Source organism: Elephas maximus, chromosome 24 (genome assembly GCF_024166365.1).
Source record: "Elephas maximus indicus isolate mEleMax1 chromosome 24, mEleMax1 primary haplotype, whole genome shotgun sequence".
Classification (NCBI taxonomy): Eukaryota; Metazoa; Chordata; class Mammalia; order Proboscidea; family Elephantidae; genus Elephas; species Elephas maximus.
Genome location: NC_064842.1, coordinates 33,823,431 through 33,844,266, shown reverse-complemented (window position 1 = coordinate 33,844,266; position 20,836 = coordinate 33,823,431). Strand labels below are relative to the sequence as shown.

At 47.4% G+C, this 20,836-nt stretch overlaps 1 protein-coding gene across 1 annotated transcript in view; it reads right to left on the bottom strand.

The window, feature by feature from the left end:
• Positions 1 to 4,814: 4,814 nt before the first annotated feature.
• C24H1orf198 (chromosome 24 C1orf198 homolog) overlaps positions 4,815 to 20,836 on the bottom strand; it is a 40,709-nt gene continuing 24,687 nt past the window's right edge. The window contains exons 3-4 of the mRNA XM_049868660.1: positions 11,740 to 12,237; positions 4,815 to 7,779 (exon numbers count right to left, since the gene is read on the bottom strand). Coding sequence (XP_049724617.1) covers positions 7,723 to 7,779; positions 11,740 to 12,237 — 555 coding nt within the window. The 3' untranslated portion in view covers positions 4,815 to 7,722. The remainder of the gene's footprint in view (positions 7,780 to 11,739; positions 12,238 to 20,836) is intronic.

The window sequence follows — 20,836 nt, the reverse complement described above, 5'->3', positions numbered from 1 at the left end:
AACACCACAATTCAAAGGCATCAATTCTCCTTCGGTCTTCCTTATTCATTGTCCAGCTTTCACATATATATGATGCGATTGAAAATACCATGGCTTGGGTCAGGCGCACCTTAGTCTTCAAGGTGACATCCTTGCTCTTCATCACTTTAAAGAGGTCCTTTGCAGATTTACCCAATGCAACGCATCTTTTGATTTGACTGCTGCTTCCATGGCTGTTGATTGTGGATCCAAGTAAAATGAAATCCTTGACAACTTCAATCTTTTCTCAGATTTTCATGTAATCAAACTTATTAATATTTTGCTTTATGGTTTGTGTTTTTGAAGTTTTATTAAAGAAGCCCTTCCTTGCCCTAAGTCGCAAGATATATTCCTCTATTAATTTTACACTTTTATAATTGGTCTTTAATCCATAGAACCCACCTTCTATGCGATGTTGGGTAGGAATCCATATGTCATATAGGGAGAATCCATCCACTAAAGAATCTTTCATTTTCCCCACCAGTTTGTGGTGTCACACTGATTGTAACTTAAGTTCCGATATCGGCCTGGGTTTGTCTCTAAGCTCTCCATTCCATTTCATTGATCTAATTGTCTGTCATTGTACCAATATCCACACATTGTAACTCTATGGCCTTGTAACATGTCTTCATAGCTGGTAGAGTAAGCCCCGTCCCCTTTAGTAAACTATCTTAATAAACTATTGAACTATTTAGTAAACACCAGGGTTCTTTAGTAAACTATTTAAATTCCTCCATTTACAATTGGAAATAAATTTATCAAATTTCTCAAAATATCCCACTGGAATTTTTTACTGAGGTTGCACTAAATTTATTAGATGATTTTGAAAGATTTAACATTTTTATAATATGAAATTGTCCCACCTAGGAACTATTCAGATCTCCTTCTGAACAATAGGTTTTCTAAGTCTTCTATGATTTTCATAGTTCTCTTTAAAGAAGTCTTTGTCAAAGCTGAGTCCTGCATACTTTATATTTTTGTTTGCCATTATGAGTGTTATCTTTTTATTTAAGTGTCTAGCTTGTATTGCAGCTCTTGATTTTTGTTAAGTTGATCTTATATCCTGCATTGCTCTCTTGTTTTCTGCCTGAGTTTGGGTGAAATTCAGAACCACTCTGGTTTCCTCATAAAGTGCCCCCCTCTTGGTATGAAAGCACCTAGAAAGCTGATAAATTCATCCCAAGAGTCATATAACACAGAATCAGACCAAAGAAACTGTTGGGAACCCCATGAATACCCTTGCCCTACAACAGAGAATGTTTTTGTCCCCTAGATTCAGCATCTTCCTTCCCTGGCTGTAACATGCTGAATAAATCTAGATGTATTTTAATGGCTCCCTCTTATATAGAAACACTCCCTTGTACTGCATAATAAGCTACCTTAAAGGTTGCCAAACTTAAGGGCTTGGGAGCTATTTTACCTCCTCCCATAATTTGTAGCTAAAATAACCCAACTGTTGACAGCCCACAAACCTTATCACAAATAGTCCATATCAATACATAAACCAAAAAATCAATACATAAGAGATTAAAATAACCTCCTTGCCCAGAAATCTCTGCTCCTAGAGGCACAACTTAGAAGTCTGTTAACTGGAAGCACCAATTTTCTGAGCGATATTAGTTTTTCTTTCTTTTTTTTTTAAATAATTTTTATTGTGCTTTAAGTGAAAGTTTACAAATCAAGTCAGTTTCTCACACCAAAACCCATATACACCTTGCTACACACTCCCAATTACTCTCCCCCTAATGAGAGAGCCTGCTTTCTCCCTCCGCTCTCTCCTTTCGTGTCCTTTTCGCCAGGTTCTAACCTCCTCCACCCTCGCATCTCCCCTCCAGGCAGGAGATGCCAACATAGTCTCAAGTGTTCACCTGATTCAAGAAGCTCACTCCTCAGCAGCATCCCTCTCCAACCTATTGTCCAGTCCAATCCATGTCTGAAGAGTTGGCTTTGGGAATGGTTCCTGTCCTGGGGCAACAGAAGGTCTGGGGGCCATGACCACTGGGGTCCTTCCAGTCTCAGTCAGACCATTAAGTCTGGTCTTATGAGGATTTGGGGTCTGCATCCCACTGCTCCCCTGCTCCCTCAGGGGTTCTCTGTTGTGTTCCCTGTAAGGGCAGTCATCGGTTGTAGCCGGGCACCATCTAGCTCTTCTGGTCGCAGGATGATGTAGTCGCTGGTCCATGTGGCCCTTTCTGTCTCTTGGGCTCATAATCGCCTTGTGTCCTTGGTGTTCTTCATTCTCCTTTGATCCAGGTGGGTTGAGACCAATTGATGCATCTTAGATGGCTGCTTGCTAGCATTTAAGACCCCAGACGCCACTCTTCAAAGTGGGATGCAGAATGTTTTGTTAATAGGTTTTATTATGCCAATTGACTTAGAAATCCCCTGAAATCATGGTCCCCAGACCCCTGCCCCTGCTACGCTGGCCTTCGAAGCATTCAGTTTATTCAGGAAACTTCTTTGCTTTTGGTTTAGTCCAATTGTGCTGACCTCCCCTGTATTGTGTGCAGTCTTTCCCTTCACCTAAAGAGTACTTATCTACTATCTAATTAGTGAATACCCCTCTCCCACCCTCCCTCCCTCCCTCCCCCCTCTCGTAACCACAAAAGAATTTTTCTTCTCCGTTGAAACTATTTCTCAAGGTCTTACAATAGTGGTCTTATACAATATTTGTCCTTTTGCAATTAACTAATTTCACTCAGCATAAAGCCTTCCAGGTTCCTCCATGTTATGAAATGTTTCACAGATTCCTCACTGTTCTTTATCGATGAGTAGTATTCCATTGTGCGAATATACCATAATTTATTTATCCATTCATCCGTTGATGGGCACCTTGGTTGCTTCCATCTTTTCGCTATTGTAAACAGTGCTGCAATAAACACGGGTGTGCATATATCTGTTCATGTAAAGGCTCTTATTTCTCTAGGATATATTCCAAGGAGTGGGATTGCTGGATCATATGGTAGTTCTGTTTCTAACTTTTTAAGGAAGCGCCAAATCGATTTCCAAAGTGGTTGTACCATTTGACATTCCCACCAGCAGTGTATAAGTGTTCCAATCTCTCCACAGCCTCTACAACATTTATTCTTTTGTGTTTTTTGGATTAATGCCAGCCACGTTGGAGTGAGATGAAATCTCATTGTAGTTTTAATCTGCATTTCTCTAATGGCTAATGATCGTGAACATTTCCTCATGTATCTGTTAGCTACCTGAATGGCTTCTTTAGCGAAGTGTCTATCATATCTTTTGCCCAATTTTTTATTTGGTTATTTGTCTTTTTTCAGTTGAGTTTTTGCAGTATCATGTAGATTTTAGAGATCAGGTGCTGATCAGAAATGTCATAGCTAAAAACTTTTTCCCAGTCTGTAGGTTGTCTTTTTACTCTTTTGGTGAAGTCTTTGGATGAGCACAAGTGTTTGATTTTTAGGAGCTCCCAGTTATCTAGTTTTTCTTCTATGTTCTTTATAATGTTTTCTATACTGTTTATGCCATGTATTAGGGCTCCTAATGTTGTCCCTATTTTTTCTTCCATGATCTTTATCATTTTAGATTTTATATTTAGGTCTTTGATCCATTTTGAGTTAGTTTTTGTGCATGGAGTGAGGTATGAGTCTTGTTTCATTTTTTTGCAGATGGATATCCAGTTATGCCAGTACCATTTGTTAAAAAGACTGTCTTTCCCCATTTAACTGTTTTGGGGCCTTTGTCAAATATCAACTGCTCATATGTGGATGGATTTATGTCTGGATTCTCAATTCTGTTCCATTGGTCCATGTATCTGTTGTTGTACCAGTACCAGGCTGTTTTGACTACTGTGGCGGTATAATGGGTTCTAAAATCAGGTAAAGTAAGGCCTCCCACTTTGTTCTTCTTTTTCAGTAATGCCTTATTTATCCGGGGCCTCTTTCCCTTCCATATGAAATTGGTGATTTGTTTCTCCATCTCATTAAAGAATGTCCTTGGGATCTGGATCAGAATTGCATTAAATGTATAGATCACTTTTGGTAGAATAGACATTTTTATAATGTTAAGTCTTCCTATCCAGGAGCAAGGTATGTTCTTCCACTTATGTAAGTCAGTTTTGGTTTCTTGTAGAAGTGTACTGTAGTTTTCTTTGTATAAGTCTTTTACATCTCTAGTAGGATGTATTCCTAAGTATTTTATCTTCTTGGGGGCTACTGTAAATGGCATTGATTTGGTGATTTCCTCTTCGATGTTCTTTTTGTTGGTGTAGAGGAATCCAACTGGTTTTTGTATGTTTATCTTGTATCCCAATACTCTGCTGAACTCTTCTATTAGTTTCAGTAGATTTGGATATTAGTTTTTAAAACTTATTTGATATGGAAAACTGACATCTGAAAATCGTCCTTAATCTATAGTTTGTAATTTAGTCCCTGCACCATAATGAATGAAGTAGGACTGACTGGCTGGCTTAATTTTGTGTTTCTCCTGCTAAAACGCAGCTTCAACCAGGTCAACCAGATGCAACGTAAAAGTTTTCAGGGAGATAGCATTTGCTCTGCTGAGTCTTTGGGAAGACTCACCAAAGCTTCATTTCACTGGAAAGCCCTCCGAACAGGGCTCCCCTTTTGTCTACAAGCCCTCCAGGACAGAGCCCCCCTTCCGTCTACAAGGCCTCCCAGACACAGCCTTCCCTACTCCTCACCAGGGACCTTGTGCATCAAAATGGTGCAAATTGGGCTTTCTGAAGAGGTATCAAGCTAGTTTTAACTAGTATTAATCCTTTTTTCCTCTCATGTTCCTATCAAGCTTCCTGATTCCAGCAGAAACCTGAAATACACACACCCAGCATATTTTAAATGGTTTTATTAAAGGTTATTAATATAAAATATGACCAAGTTACAAGTTGTCAGTAAGAATTTATAGTTTTTGAAAACATGTATCAAAGAAAGGGCAGCATATTCAACCTCAGTGGCAGCTGCTCTGACATCCAGGGGGACAGAGGTGGGCAGGGTGACCATAGCACCGCCCAATGGGGGCCGCCTCCGAGACCCAAAGGTAGGGGACCAATCCCCGGGCTGAGAGAGCAGAGACTGGTTTCTCATTTCCTTGGGGAGGTTTTGTAATATGCAGTCATCCAAAGCAGGGCTCTGAATCTCAGGTGCAAAGAATGGGGTGGGGGTGGGGCGGGATCCGAAACTACATACAGGCTTTAGCTGAAAAGTGTGTATTTTTTTTCCCAACAAATATAAACTCTTGATGCATGGAAAAGAAAGGGACAAATGTAGAAGCTTAACTTTCCTCTACTTGGGCACACTGAACATAGATCCCCAAGAGAAAGGGGAAAGAAACTACTTTTGCTTAGACTTTGCCCAGGGTTTGGAGGAGGATCTCACAGGTCAGGAGGAATGGACAGTCCTGGGAGCAAGTCGCCCCAGTCCTTCATCCCCCTGGGATGCCATTACTTTCATTACTTCTGAAACTGGAGCAAAGCAACACAAGGCTTAGGATGCTGTCCGTGATTCCCCAGTTGCTAATTTTTACATTCAACCCTGGGAGGCTATACTATTAAAAAAAACTTTTAAAAAATATTATGAAAGATAACTAAACACTGGTGGACACTGCCCCTAGGTGCTACTAAACATGGCAGAAGCTTTCAACAATGCCCACACCCCCTAAGCTCCCAGAAGAACTTTAAGGGAATACTGGGCTTTATGAGAAAGTTGGAAAGAAATTAAATTTGTCTCCCAAGAGAACACACAGATCATCTTGGACCAACTGTCCAAGGACATAAACCTGTCTTTCCTGCTACAAAAACACCAAGGAACATAAGCTCACATCTACATATCTTAAAAAAAAAAAAAAGGAAGCCCCAAATTCTAGGCTGGACTGTGTAGTGTAGCACCTCGTTGGCCACGACGCTGAGATTGGAGGGCAGGGCAGGCTGCGAGCCCATCCCTGAGGCTGCAACCCAAGAGGGGAGCAAGCATCCTGCTTGTGCAGTTCCAGCTGGGATCCGAAGCCCCTTTCCCCTCATTGCAACTCGGGAAACTTCCTCTCCCTCCCCCTTGTATATATCAACTATGCTCAAACAGTACAGAAAGAACCTGTATTTGCCAAGTTATAGTCAGTCGCTGAAGGAGAAATGTAAAACCCAAGACCCCAGGGGGCCAAGTGAGGTTAAGGGACATAAAGCAATTGGCAGGAGCCAACCCAAAAGATGGCTGAGCCACAGCTTTGGCAGAAACTTTCCTTGAAAAAAATAAAGTTGCCATGTGCTTTACCCTGGAGCCAGATAAAATATTCTGGAAATCATTGTAGAAGGTCCTATAACACAGAAAAACATTAAAAAAAAAAAACCCACCATGGTATTGAAACCAAATGCTTACTGGCAAGGGTTCAAAGGAATTAAGGCTTCAGGTGAGAACGCAGTGAGAGGAGACGTGTTAAGTCATGCTGTACTGGGGACAATGGCTCTGCCCAGCGCCTCCTGCACGCCATGTAGCTCAGGTGCACTGGTCGGGGACACCATGTGGGCAGCTTCCTGAGGGAAGGTCATACTCTCCACCTACTCGGAACATGGTCCATCTGCTCCACTAGGAAGCCCTGGAGTCTCCAGCCACAGTCAGAGGTCACCGGAGCAGCAAGGAACACAGTGCAGGGCAAAGTCCAGGTCCAAGGGACACCCTCACTTTGACACCACCGAGGTCTCCAGGGGCACGCCACCAGGGATGCAGACACTTGCTTTTGCACTTCCGGTAGTGGTCAGGGTGGAAGAGGATCCATCACAGGCTGACCAGTCCTTGGGGTGAAGGACATTGCCTCCACCTGCCAGTCTCACACTGAAAGGTTCAAACCCAACTCATCAGAAGCCAGCTCTTTCCTCCAGCAATGCCTGCCATTGGCCCTTTCTCCTGTCGACGCCCAGTACGGAAATAACCAACAGGTCACAGAAGTAACAAAGAATTTCCTAAAGGACATTGGTATAAAACAAGAAAAGTGGTAGCCCCATGGCTGCTAAATCTAGATACAAAATAATGAAGTGTTAATACAAAACTTTTAAACATGCAACTTTTTTAAAACAATGATCAACAGTTTCAATATGTATTAGGGCAGATTAAGGATGAGCTTTACCAGGTGCCAACCATCTAAATCTGAGAAATGCCATGAGGGTGGCGTGTGGCACAGAATATGAAAAGTGTGGCTTCAGAAAGAGAACCTCTGGACAGGCAGAGCATCACTGAGAACTTCATTGGAGGCAAATCATTCTATGGTTAACAGCCAGGATATTGATGTCATGATGCTGAGGACATCACCGTCAATTACCCCATCAAAGTCAACCCCATCCATCAAAGGGGGGATAAAAGAGAAGGAGATGGAGACCATGTTTATGATTTCTGTGACATGGCTAAGAAAACTCTTTCTTTGAGGAGGGGAAAAACCGGGTGGAGCCGGGAACAGGAATTTTATTTACAATATTGACTGAGTGCCAAATAGTCTTTTAAAATTCCAAATGTAAAAGTGCTGTTATCAAATCATGGAAAATGGCATATATATCTGGTCTTACCAAAAAAGGAAAAGACCATATTTAACAATTCCCCAATGATTAAGAAAAGAGTGTACAGAAATCAGGGAAATACACAAGAAAAATGTTGCCTTTTCATCCTCTACCACCACACCACTTTGGAAAACATTTGGGAGTTCTTGGTTTTATTTATTCATTTTTTTCTCTTCTAGCTCATTTTACCAATTGTCCAGAAAATCAAATCCCGTCTTCAAGACGACACTGCTGGAGCTGACCTGCAGAAGGGACAGAAACACAGAGTAAGGAGAGAGCTTTTTCCCATTACACATAATCTAAAAACAGCAATTCATTTAAAGTGACCCAAATGAAGCAGCCTGCTTCCTCCTCAGAGGCTCCCTGGCCTGAATGGACCTCAGTGCTTGGAACCAGAAAATTAAATAAACTCATGCTGCCAGCATCCAACACCTTTCCCTCCCTCCCCAGGCAAGCCTGCAAGCAGCCTGCAGACCTACCTACTGAGCAAAGGACAGAAAGGCAGTTTTCCTATTTGTGAATGACAGACACATGTTTAAATGTATTCGCCGTGAAATAAGTGAACAAATCATAAGGTATTCTTTCTAATATAAAGCAAACGCGTGCACACACAGAACATAACAAAAAAGAACTGGCAAAGTTGAATGAAAGGATTTAAAGCTTATTTCTTTCAGATTATATTAAAAGGATCTGAGGTGACTTTCCCTAAACCAGGAACATTCTTAGGGTCCAGGATAACCCATTTAAATGAAATATGGCTTGATTTATAGGGGCCCTTGAGGAACACGGGCTTTCACAAGCTGCGGCTGGGTTTATAGACATTCCAACAGGCTTCTGCTCAAGAGCCTGGTTAAGGTTTAAGATGCCCTAATCTTTTCGTCTAACACAAGCAGGTCTTCGTCTGGTAGGCTGCTGTCCTCTCGAGCAAGGAAACCTTGGCACTACGTCCTCCACAAGGCTGGTAAAGAAAAAACACTCACGTGGAAGCAATGGCCTGGAATGTACTAAGCAACTTACCCCTGAAGCTTGGCTCAAGTTTTGCTGCACCTAAGGCTGATACACAGCGTGCTGAAACATGAAAAATCAATGGTGTCTAATCGAGGTTTTCCTCTTCTGATCTCCCGTTTCTTAAACGCTATGTATGGCATTTCACTCTGCACTTTGCTCTCGGCAATCTGTTCTTTAAGGAATGGTCTGTGCTCTCGCCTGCTCTCTACCCCCACCCCCATACTTTCCTGCTCCTCCTTATGGTTTATATAAATGCTTCCTTCAGAGGCAGACTCAACTCTAGAGTGTCAAAGAGGACTCAAGTAGACACAAAAGACTATGTGGGCAGCTCCTGTCTGGAGATGAGATGAGAAGGCAGAGGGGGACAGGAGCTGGTTGAATGGACACGGAATTCAGGGTGTAGAGGTGTGTGCTATCTCATTAGGGGGAGAGCAGCCAGGGGTACATAGCAAGGTGTGTATAAGGTTTTGTATGACAGACTCACTTTTTAAAAAAGAAAGAAAGAGGGAAGAGGAGCATGGAGCATGTTTGTCAGGAGGACCTGAGAGACAAAAAGCTCAGAGCAGTAAAAGGTACCAAAAAGGAGGTATGAGAGGGGTAAGGACCAGAGAGGCTGGGAAGTATGGCATCAAAGCACTGCCTCAGATGGTGGAGATGACGGAAGTCAAAGGGACAGACACGGAAACAGAGCCATACCCGGGACAGACTGCATGTGTGGAAACAGCTACAAGCAGCAGAGCAACACCAAGGATGCCAGCAGCCACCAGACACTGGGCAGGAGGTGGGGACAGGGGCCTTCTCAGAGTCCTTAGGGGAATGGACACCGCTGATACCCTGAATTCAGATTTCCAGCCTGCAGAACTGTGAGGTAATAAATGTCTGTTCTTTACAGCCACCCACTTGTGGCATTTTGTTATGGCAGCACTAGGCAACTAAGACACCCCATAATCATGCAGGCCAGTTCCTTGCAATAAATCTCCTACTACCTCCCACGGTTCTTCGTCAACAGGACACAACACTCATCCTCAGGGGCCTTCCTCACCACCTGCTGGTGGCCGACTGTCACCCCCACTGACATCACCCACAGGCACCTCTGCTGTAGAAAGTACCCACAGCCTGCCCATACCAAGGTCCCACCCCACTTCGAAGAGCTGCTCGGTGTCTCCTCACTCATGTTTGGCCTGCCGACTTCATGGCATCCCACCAGCTACTTCCCAATTCTGCATTTTGGCCTCATTGTTATTCTAGGTGGCAGCTGGGTTATAACCCCACATTTGGTCCTCAGTTCTCTCATCTGTGAAATGGAGACTACAGCTTACCTCTCTGATTCTTGGTTTAAGTTAATGTACATACAAGCCCTATCCCAAAGTAATGTGAGCAACATTATTTTTTCCACCAAGATTGTGGTGAGGCCAGAGATGAGTTTTAAGCAGCTAGCAGCTGCTCAGAGCTGACCTCACGTGCACCCTTACTCCTGGTCCCAAGTCCCCGGCAGCACCCTGGGAAAGGCAGCAGTGACAGGAGTGGGCCCTGGTGCAGGCTCTGCTGGTGAACAGACCCTCAGAAAAACTCTTCAGGGGTCAGCAGGAGAGCAGCAAGGGAGAGCTACTGGCTCCACTGGGGCCACATGGCTGGGCCCTCAGCCCCTTCATGGCCAGCACCTTTGGGCAGTGCTCACAGGGAGGCTAGGGCGCACAGGAGACCAGGAAGCAGGGGAGGCCAGAGAGCACGGGAAGCCAGGGTGCACGGGAGGTCAGGGTGCATGGGAGTCCAGGGTGCACAAGAGGCCAGGGAGCACGGGAGGCCAGGGCACATGGGAGGGCCGCAGCCTCCAGACCCCGTGTGTCTTCCCTCTGGCCATCCTCACCTGTAAGCAGGTTTGCCTCTTCTCATATCCTCCCTTCCTCCTTCCCTCAGGGGATCAGCAAGCACCCTGACTCCTCCAGAACAGCTCTGAGTGACCAGAAAGCACCAGTGTATGGACAGCACCAGCCGTTTCTCCCAACAGCGGCGCAGTATGTGAGGGGGAGCAGAGCTGTGCCAGAAGCTGCTGCCAGACAGCCATTGCCCGGTGTGGAGCCTGCCTACGGCTTCCTCCAGATGTAGGAACAGTCTGTGCTCTTCTCCCAGAAATGGTGCTCACACACACCATGTCCACAAGTATTGTTCTGTTTATTATACAACACTGACTCGAACCAAGGGCTCCCTCTAAAACATAATGACTAGTTTTTTTTTTTTTTGGTTTTGTACATCTGTCCAACAGTAGTTCCATTTAAATCAAAGGTTTTTTCTTCTTCTTGCTTTAAAAGGTGCCCTGGTGGCAAAGTGGTTAAAGCAATCGACTGCTAACCTAAAGGTAGGTGATTCAAAACCATCAGCAGCTCCTAAGGGAAAAGATGTGGCAATCTGCTTCCTTGGAAACCCTATAGGGTCACTATGAGTCATTTTTGGTTTTGTTTAAGATATGCAAACCAACCAGTAAAGAACAAGGGACACTATTCCCACAAAAAAATGGGGAGAAAAAACTCTAAAAGAAGCCACTTACACTGTTTCCCCTTGCACAGTCCCTTCCTTCCTTCCTCACCCCACCTCGCCCAGCGACCTCCCAGACGCCCCCCCTCAGACCCTCTCAGATCTTTCCTTTGCTTCCTCTACATCCAGTGAGAGGAACTGCTGTCTCACGGTCCCTCTCAGGACCCCTGCCCCTGCCCTGGTGGGGAACGAGCAGCTCCACCTGCTTCCTCTGTATCACCTCTGGACCTAGCAGGACCCCTGCCTCTGCCCTGGTGGGGAACAAGCAGCCCCACCTACTTCCTCTGTATCACCTCAGGACACCGCTGACCCGTCCACACCCAAAGCCACAGCCAGCCTTGAAGGCCCTCCAGTTCAGCAGGTGTCCAACTACCTACCAACCTGACAGCTTTCTCTTCTCAAGTTCCCTGTTCACACCCCCTCCTGGGACCTTGCAGTCAAATAAGTCAAGACAAGCTCCTGTAACTCACTGCACTGCACATTTAGCAGTGGCAGTGCTGATGAGTAGTCCAGCTCTCTCCTGACCCTACAAACACTCTTAGGGGGAGGTGGGGCAAGAGGAGGAAAGGGGAGGAAGACAGCCGGTGAAAGCCCTCTGTCACTCTAGGAGCCACCGACCTGGAGCAGCATCGCACAGGAGCAGCATCGCAGCAGCCACCCACCTGTGTAGGCGTGGGCTCCGAGAACAGAGCATCGTCCTCGTCCTGCTGGATGGTGTCAGGGGCAGGCAGCTTCCTCTCGGGCTCGGTGGGGCCAGCCTCCCTAGGTGGGCTGGCGGATGCTTGCATGAGCAGAGGTCTCTCGTGCTCAGCCCCCAGGCTAGAGAGGTCGCATGGCTCCTGCCGTGGGCCGCTGGGCCACTCAGCCTGGGTCTCCCTGTCCTTCAGGGCAGGCTCCTGACGATGGCAGGCAGGCACAACCTTCTCCCCCTTCTCCATAGACTTGATCTGGCTGGGGGTCAGAGACTGGAACTCTGCCTCAGGCCCATCACCCCGGGACCGCTCAGCATTGATCTTCCAGAAGGTGGCTTCCTCCTCCTTCCGCAAGGCCCCCAGGACTTCTGGGACAGGTTGCTTGTTGCCCTGGGAGGACTTGAGGGCCTGAGTGGCATTGCCCGGGTCTTGGACTGACAAAGAGGAGATGCTGAACTCCATCTGACTCTGGCAGAGGGGGAGCAGGGGAGAGAAGAGACAAGAGAGCAATCATTACAATCAGTCAGTGGTAAGAGCCCTGATGCTCACACACTTCCTCCCCAGCACGCGCACCAGCAACGACACTACTTAGATCATCTCGGTTATTGTTCTCCGTTTGCTGGAAATGACTCTCTGTCCTGGTGGTAAGTTTCACAACTGCCACCATACCTGAAGCACACTAAAGCTGGGGTATCCAGGCCCTTCCAGCCCCAGGTCCCACGAGCCATACCAACAGTGAAGGGTCTCTGCTTGGCAGGCAGAGTGTGCTCACCTGTCTGCTCATGGTGACCCCAGCGCCTTCCTAAGAGAGCTGAGGAGGAAGGGAAGGATGCCTGCCTCTTTCACCCAGTACAGTAGCCAAGCTGGGTCCGCACCTCAACATGACTGCACTGAAAACCAGTTGCCAACCAATCTACTCCAACTCATGGCGACTCCATGCATGTCAGAGTAGAATCAGAGATGGATTACCCAATAAGCAAGGTACGCACAGGCTTGTGTTTATTTACTAATCTGTAGTGCACAATTCCACATGGGTTTCTGATTCCATGCATATTTTATGAGGGTAGAGTTGTTCTTTTGTGCATATTATCTGGGGCACTGCTTTGTCACTTCATCATAAGTATCATCCATATTGCTGCATAATCTTCATAACCATTATTTTTTCTTTTTTATTGTGCTTTAGGTGAAGGTTTATACAGCAAATTAGTTCCTCATTAAACAATTAATACACATATTGTTTCATGACATTGGCTGCCAACCCCACGACATGTCAACACCCTCCCTTCTCAACCTCGGGTTCCCCATTTCCATTCATCCAGCTTTCCTATCCCCTCCTGCCTTCTTGTCCTTGCCCCTGGGCTGGTGTGCCTATTTAGTCGCATATATATGGTTGAACTACATGTGTTATTGTTTGTTTTACAGGCCTATCTAATCTTGGGCTGAAAGGTGAACTTCAGGAGTGATTTCAGTACTGAGTTAAAACGGTGTCCAGGGGCCATATTCTCGGGGTTTCCCCAGTTTCTGTCAGATCAGTAAGTCTGGTCTTTTTTGTGTGTGTGTTAGAATTTTGTTCTACATTTATGTCCAGCTCTGTTTGGAACACTCTATGGTGACCCTGTCAGAGTAGCTGGTGGTGGTAGCCCAGCACCATCTAGTTGTGCTGGATTCAGTCTAGGGGAGGCTGTGGTAGATGTGGTCCATCAGTCCTTTGGTCTAATCTTTCCTTTGTGCCTATGGTTTTCTTCATTCTGCTTTGCTCCAGATGGGGTAGGACCAGTAGACTTAGATGGCCACTCACAAGCTTTTAAGGCCCCAGATGCTACTGATCAAAGTATGATGTAGAACATTTTCTTTATCAACTATGTTATGCCAGTTGAGCTAGATGTCCCCTGTCTAACCATTGCTTTTAATGGATGCAAAATATTTCATTGAGCAGCTGTCTCACTATCTACTTGAACATCTTTTTATTATTGGACAATTTAGTGCTTCTGATCTTTGTTGTTATAATTCAAGTTATGACAAACATCTCCTCTATTTTGGGTTAATTTTTTCAGTAAGATTTCCAGAAGTGATATTATAAACCAAAATAGAAAAGATTTAAACCTTTCTGTTTAAACCCTTCCTGGGCGCAGATTAGGTCAGCAGTTCGAGTCCACCAGCCGCTCCTTGGGAACCCTATGCGGCAGTTAGTTTTACTCTGTCCTATAGGGTCACTATGAGTCGGAACTAACTTGATGGCAATGGGCTTTGTTTTTTTTGTTTGTTTGTTTGGGAGCAGATTTGCTTTCTAGGGGCTGCCCTGATTCTAATGCCATCAGCTGTCTATCAGAGCAGCATTTTTTGTCACTGAATCCACGTTAGCACTAGGCATAACAATCTAAAAGTATGCAAACTCAGTATCCAAAACATGGCTCTTTCTTACTTTAATAAGTGGTCAAGTCTTTACAAACAATGGCACTCCTCCAGGATTCTCACCGATGGGCCAAAACATTTGTGAGGGCAAGCACGAAAAATATTGCTTTTCCTGTAAAAACTGTAGGCCCCGGAAGAGCTGCCACATTCTAGCAGTCTCAAACCTAAGGCCCATCATTTCTGTGATGGCTAGAGGGCTCCCTCCATGTCTCAGAGGCAAGATGGTGAGGCCACAAAGGACTCCAAGTTTAAATCACAGCCCAGGCTGCCTGGAAATTCAATGTTACAAGAAAGAAAACCCAAGGAAAGATATCTGGCTTTGCCAGTTGCTGTGGTTACAAACAGACGTGGGTTCCCGTGTGCAGGTTCTGCACCAGACCCTTACTATCTGCATTCTACAGATGAGGACAGAGGTCTGGCTGATGAAGTGGCAGACCCTGGGTCACTCGTCCATCAGGACATCTGGAGTCGGGATTTCCATTCGATGGCCTGACTCAAAGCCTGACAACTGCACTCATGGCCCTGAGGTTGGGTCTGAAGCCATGCTGGGCATCACTGGTATATAAGAGCCAGGTGCCACCAGATGTAATGTCAATCTAAACAGCTGATGGCCTTTGCACATAGTACAGTTTTGATAAGTATCTCAATAATCTAATGTGATTTTTAAAGGACTGTGTCTGAGTGAACCTGTCTGAATACTCTCCAAATTCTACAAAGGAATACAGAGACTGTGGGCAGGGAGACTGTGGTTTCTTTAAATATACAAATTGTTAAAAATAGCTCAGAGGTGGGGCCCCAAGATTCTGAGAACAGATTTGACTTTGATTTGGAAATTGTAGTATCAGGGAAGCACTCAGCACTGAGCACTTCATCCAACCCCAGGCTTTTTTAAGATCAGCAATTTCTCTTTGCTTAGAAGCTTCTGGAAGGAGGGGCTGAACATTTTGTCTATGTGGAGGGCAGCAATGGGCCGAGTGGCAATGCTGGGGACAGAAGGCAGTCACAGTGGCTCCAAGAGTGATTCGGGGCCACTGCTGAACTCGGCAGCACTTAGCTGGACGTGGCATCCTCAAACAGAATGACAGATGGCTCCCGTCTCCTCCTGGTAACAGATATCTGGTTAGAAGAGGGTCATGCTGAGAGAAGCAGCTACCTGCTGCTGTGGCTCCAGCGTGGATATGAGGAAAACAGGAATGCAAGAAGAAAAAGTGCTAGCGTATTTGCTTCTAGGGCTTTCCTACCATGTACATATTGTTTTTAATTTTGCAAATAAAATAAAGCTACAGTCTCCTTTTACGAACAGTTCTCTTTGATCACCATGTCCTGTGCCCACCTCCCCTCACCCGGAAGGAAAAGGGTTTGTTTGTTATCTAGTATTCCTAAAAACTTGTTGGGAAGGGAGGAGTGGGATGGTGGGAGAAGAGGTAGAAATGCTCTTTTGTTCTGCCTAGATATGATTTTACTCAGCTCCAAGGACCCCAGGAACTCTAACAAAAATGGACTCTAACAGGGCCAGGTGAGGCGTCGGGGAGAACACACTGCACCCCAGGGCTGCAGTCTACCAGAGAACTCCTTCAGCCCTATGGGGCTGTCTACAATGGCACAGACCACAGGGAGCCGTCGGAAGCACAAGGACAGAATGAAAGTGACTTCATGCCCACTTCATGTTCCTTTTGCCTTTTCCAAATACACCTTATTGCTTTTTTGCTTCTGCGACACTACACTACCCCTGGGATTTCCTCCCTACTGACCGCTCCTCCTTCCCTACCAGCCGGGGGCAGCCCCAGGGTTCTCTTCACTGTACCTAAAGGATATCAGTTATCATCCAATGTTTGGGAGCCACAGATTCACCCCCAACTAGGAGCTCCTTGCTGAGCCCCAGACCTATAGATAACCCTGCCAGGATGTTTAAAAGGTACCTCAGCTCACCAGTCCAAAACTAAAGTCACATTCTTCCCCTCAAACCTACTCTTCCTCAGTAAATGGCAAAGCTGTCCACCAACTGCCAACCCCCAAACCCAGGGGTCATCCTTGACTCTTCCCCCTGCCCCGTTAATCAGCAAACCTTCGCAATTCTTCCTCGTCAATACATTCTGTTTGGCCCATTTCTCTTCTTCCTCACTCTGGTCACCCTAGCTCATGTGTCACCTACAGCTGCCTCCCAGCTGGCCTCTCTGCCTCCATCTTGCTTCCCTCTAGGCCGTTCTCCAGACAGCAGCTAGAGAGTGACCTTTTACCACACCAATCTGACATGTCATGTCCCAGCCTGGAATAGCCCCAAGAGGTGGGGTCTGTCCCCCGCCCCTTCAACCTGTGCTGGTCTGTGGCACTCTTTGACCAATAACAGAACAAGGCAGACATGATTCTGGGCCATCTGGCCTGGCCTTGAAGAGGCCAAATTGCTTCTGCTCTCCCATTTGGAAGCCAGCCAGGTCAGGGAACTGCCACCCCCTACCTGGAACATTGTGCCATGAGGCCCTCAGCCCAGCCCAGCCTGCTCCCAGTCCTCAGCCAAGGTGCCTGGCCTCCTACTCACTGTTGACAACTGCACTGGTCACCCCCGCCCCAGCCCACTGACCTGGACAGCTCTTCTTGTGTCAGCACCCACAGCCCTGCATCTCCACACAGCGGCAGACCAGGTGTGCAGAAATGGCCTCCCCTATGGGGCTCTAAGTCCCACGAGGCAGGGCTGTCTCTCATCTCCTCAGTGATCTAGCCCTCACACCCACCTCTCACACTCTCCAATATTACACAGCCAGGGACCACCAAAGGCACCAGAGAAGGGGCGGAGATCCCACCCAGGAGGGCAAGGCTCTGGGGGAGCCCATAGAACTAGACAGAGGCTCAGCCACAATATCACGTGTAGTCTCACAGCTCTAGCCCCACTGCCCCTACAACAGGGCGGCATCCACCCCAGTCCTGCTCTTCAGGCACAGGCACCGGCACAAGCTGCAGTCCCAGCCATGCTGGGCAGTCCAGGTCCAATGATTAGAGGAATGAGGGAGAGAAGCCAAGCCCTGTGGGCACCTCAGGAACACTGCTGCTGTGCCCCTAAGTCATGGTTGGGACATAGAAGTGGCCAACCTCAGCCCAGGGCGACTCAGGAGGAAGAAGAGGCCAGTAAAGTAGCTTAGGCTTACTAAGCACTGACTACGGGTCAGGGGCTGCTCTAAAACCTTTAGACGCACTCATTCATTTAATTCCCAGAGCTGTCCAATGAGATAAGTATTCTCTTTTCATTATAAGGAGTCCCTGGGTGGTACAGTTAATGTGCTTGGACACTAAACAAAAGGCTGGAGGCTCAAGTCCACCCAGAGGTGCCTTGGAAGAAAAGCCTGGTGACCTACTTCCCAAAAACCAGCCATTGGAAACCCTATGGAGCACAGTTCTACTCTGACACATGGCATTGCCATGAGTTAAAGTCAACTCAATGGAAACTGGTTCTGATTTTATTATATAAAAAAAGGAAACACAGCAGTCCCCAGCACAGAGCCCAGTCTGTCCCCTCCAGGGAACACCCTGCCACCATTCAGCCAGGGTGAGAGCAGGCACTGGATCTGTGAGAAGGGAGGGTGTAATCAGAAAAAAAATGAAATTCCACAGAGTTATTTATTTCTGGGAAAAGTCCATTTCCCAGGTGTGGCAGAAGAGCTAGGCTCTTGTGTCTTGGGAAGGGCAGGAACATCAGCCCCACTTCCACAGCACTGAGCAGCACCAGCAGAGGGCTATGGCAGGAAGAAGGGGCAAGGGTGATGGTTAAGTAGGCTCTCCCACACCCATACTGGATACAGGCAAAAGTCAAGGAGCAGAGATTCGGCCCAAGGGGTCTTACACAAGGTTCGCAACAGGGTGCTGAGAAGGTAAGGAGCCGCTCTCCCCTGGCAGCCAAGTGGAGCCCCACCTCGATGTCCCCAGAGCTCTGGCTGGACCCTGGGAAGACCTGTCCAGAGGACCCAGTTCAGTCAGGTCAGGATCTGGGCGCCAGCCACCCCATGTGGGGAATTGGGTCTTAGCTGGCCATGTCTGCTCTAAAAACAGAAGAGCCACAACTGAACCCAGTGTCTATTTTTGCGCCCTCGTCACTGGAGAGGAATGTGTAATGTTTCAGCAAAGCGGGGGATGCATGCGGCCAACACTAATTGTTTGGCTTGGCAGCCTCCGGCACATCTAAACTGTTGAAACAAAGGCTGCAGAAACAGTGTCAGAAAATAGTTTACTGGAGCAAATCCTAATAAATTCACAAACCATTTAATATCTATTCTCCCCACCTCACCCTCCAAAGAAGGGGGAGAAAGACAGGAAAAAACTAAAAACCTTCATAATCACAGAATTAGCAGAAGTGAAGACCTGGCAGGAAAGAGAGTATGAGAGGCCACCAGAGCCGGAGGTCTCAGAGTGCTGGTCCACATGGCCTTGAGCAAGTTTCAGAAGGGCAGCTCCAAGTGAACCCTGAGTCCTGAGGTGCTCTGCACAGACAGGCCAGGCTGATGCCAGTCCACACCAACCGCATCTGTCCAGCCTCCATGGGGCTGCGTGCCTGGGGGACAACCCGATTCAGATCAGACATCCGTGAAGGGCGTGCAAGGGGCCATGCTGGGCCCTGTGGTTGTAAAGACTAAAGGATAAATATATAGTCTTTGCCCTCCAGGGGCTTGTCCTCTAATAGGGGCAGGGACACAGCGGCAGCTAATTAACAGGACACTGGCATTCTCAGTGGTAACACAGAAGAGAGAAAGCCTGCGGCAGGGAACAATGTTGGAAGCTGCAGCACAGGGCTACCAGCCTGGCCTAGGGAGTCAAATCTGTCTGCCCTCAAATCTCTCCCTAGCTGCTCATGCTGTGGTTTCCTCATCTGTAAAACAAGGCTGCTGTGAGGATCAAATGAGGAACTCACCCAAAGTGCTCAGCACAGCACATGGTGAGCCATGTCAGCGGTTATGTTGCTGGGGACAATAGTCAATCACAGGTCTGCACTGGGTCTTGGGAGGACAGGTGGGCCTGTCACAGACAGGTGTGCAGGCCAGGGGGTGGGTGGGAGGGTAAAAGACATTCCAGCAAGGAACTGAGGGAGGCGAGAGCATGGCCCCTGGAGACAGGGAAGAAGAGAAGCTGTGAGTGTGGGAACTGTGGGGCTGCGGGAAAGACACCTGGTGAGGAAGCTGGTGAAGTTCTTCCACAAACATGGACAGAGCAGCAGGGGGCCACAGGGGTCAGCTCCAGGTCTCAGGAGGTGAGCTGGGGCAGCACAATAAGAGGAGGGAAGGGGAGAGCCCAGAGCCCAGAGCAGTGAGAGGACAGAGTGACTGCACCCCTGGACCAGGACAGGGCAGTAAGGGTACAGGACTACAAGGTGGAGAGATGCAGGGTCAGGGAGGGGGTGAAAAGGACCCTTGCTTCTCAGAAACCTTATGACCAAGGGAATGGATCCTCTGTGAACTGAGATGACCCCTGTGAGCCACCAACAGCCCTGAGGGCCAATCTCAGCTCACCCAGTCAACAGGCCACGGTTTCCGGGACCGCCAGTCTCCTGACCTGTAACAGTTTGACCTATAATAAAAACACCTGCCTCGCAGGGGCACCGTCAGAGAATTCATAACGTGCACAGATGCCTACGGTGGTGGGTACAGCACATAGAGGTGCCCGTGCTCATTCCTCCCCTTGAAGAGGGGCTGGAGGGCTCCCCTACCTTGGGAATGATCTGTACTAGCCCTTGGAGATCTCTGAATGCTAAAGGACTCAAGGATCTGATCCCCACCCCAGCTACTTGCTATCCCACAGCAGGCAGCTCAACAGTAGCAAAGGAGACAGAGAGGAAAAGCCAGACAGCTGGGGGAGGAGTGCAAGGCTGGGCAGGGGACCCAAGAGTCTCCCCAGGCGTCCTCCTCCACTGGCTGGAGAATGCCAAGAATTCGCTCTGCTCCCTACCTCCCTTAGCTAAAGCATTCCAAGTGCTAGGTTTTTTCCTCTTGGAACACCAGCAGCACGAGAAGAATCCCACACTGGCCATTGGCACCCTCTCCGCAGCACTCCCTCCATGATGACACGATGACGAGTGTTAAAGATGGTCACCCTCACCTCTACCTGGCTCTTTAAAACTCAACCGTGACTAGTGAAGGGAGCAGAAGGGACAAGTTACTCTGTTCTCTAACCCAAACTTGCTGCTATCGAGTTGATTCTGACTCATAGTGACCCTACAGAACAGAGCAGAACTGCCCCATAGGCTTTCCAAGCAGTAGCTGGTAGATTTGGACTGCCGACCTTTCGGTTAGCAGCCAAGCTCTTAAACCACTCTGCCAACAGAGTTCCCTCTGCGCTCTGGGGTGCTCTGTTTTGCCTGTAAAAGTTCTAACACTGAACTGTATGTACTAAGTCTGACCTCCAGAGATCACACCAAAAGAAAGGACACGCGGTGAACCTACCACAGCTTGTGAAGTGAGCTGGTACTCCTGGAACATGGAATTGAACTGAGAACTCTAAGCTGCAAAGACTATGCTTTTCTCTAATAAGACACGGGTTAAAAAGGGCAGCATACATGGACTTGATTTCAGCTAGCCTTCTCAATTTACAATGGCTTCAGAAGTGGCCCCGCTGGTGGCTGTGGCCAATCAGCATCAGCACAAGTGTGACCAAGCTGGACTGTATTAGTTCTACTTGT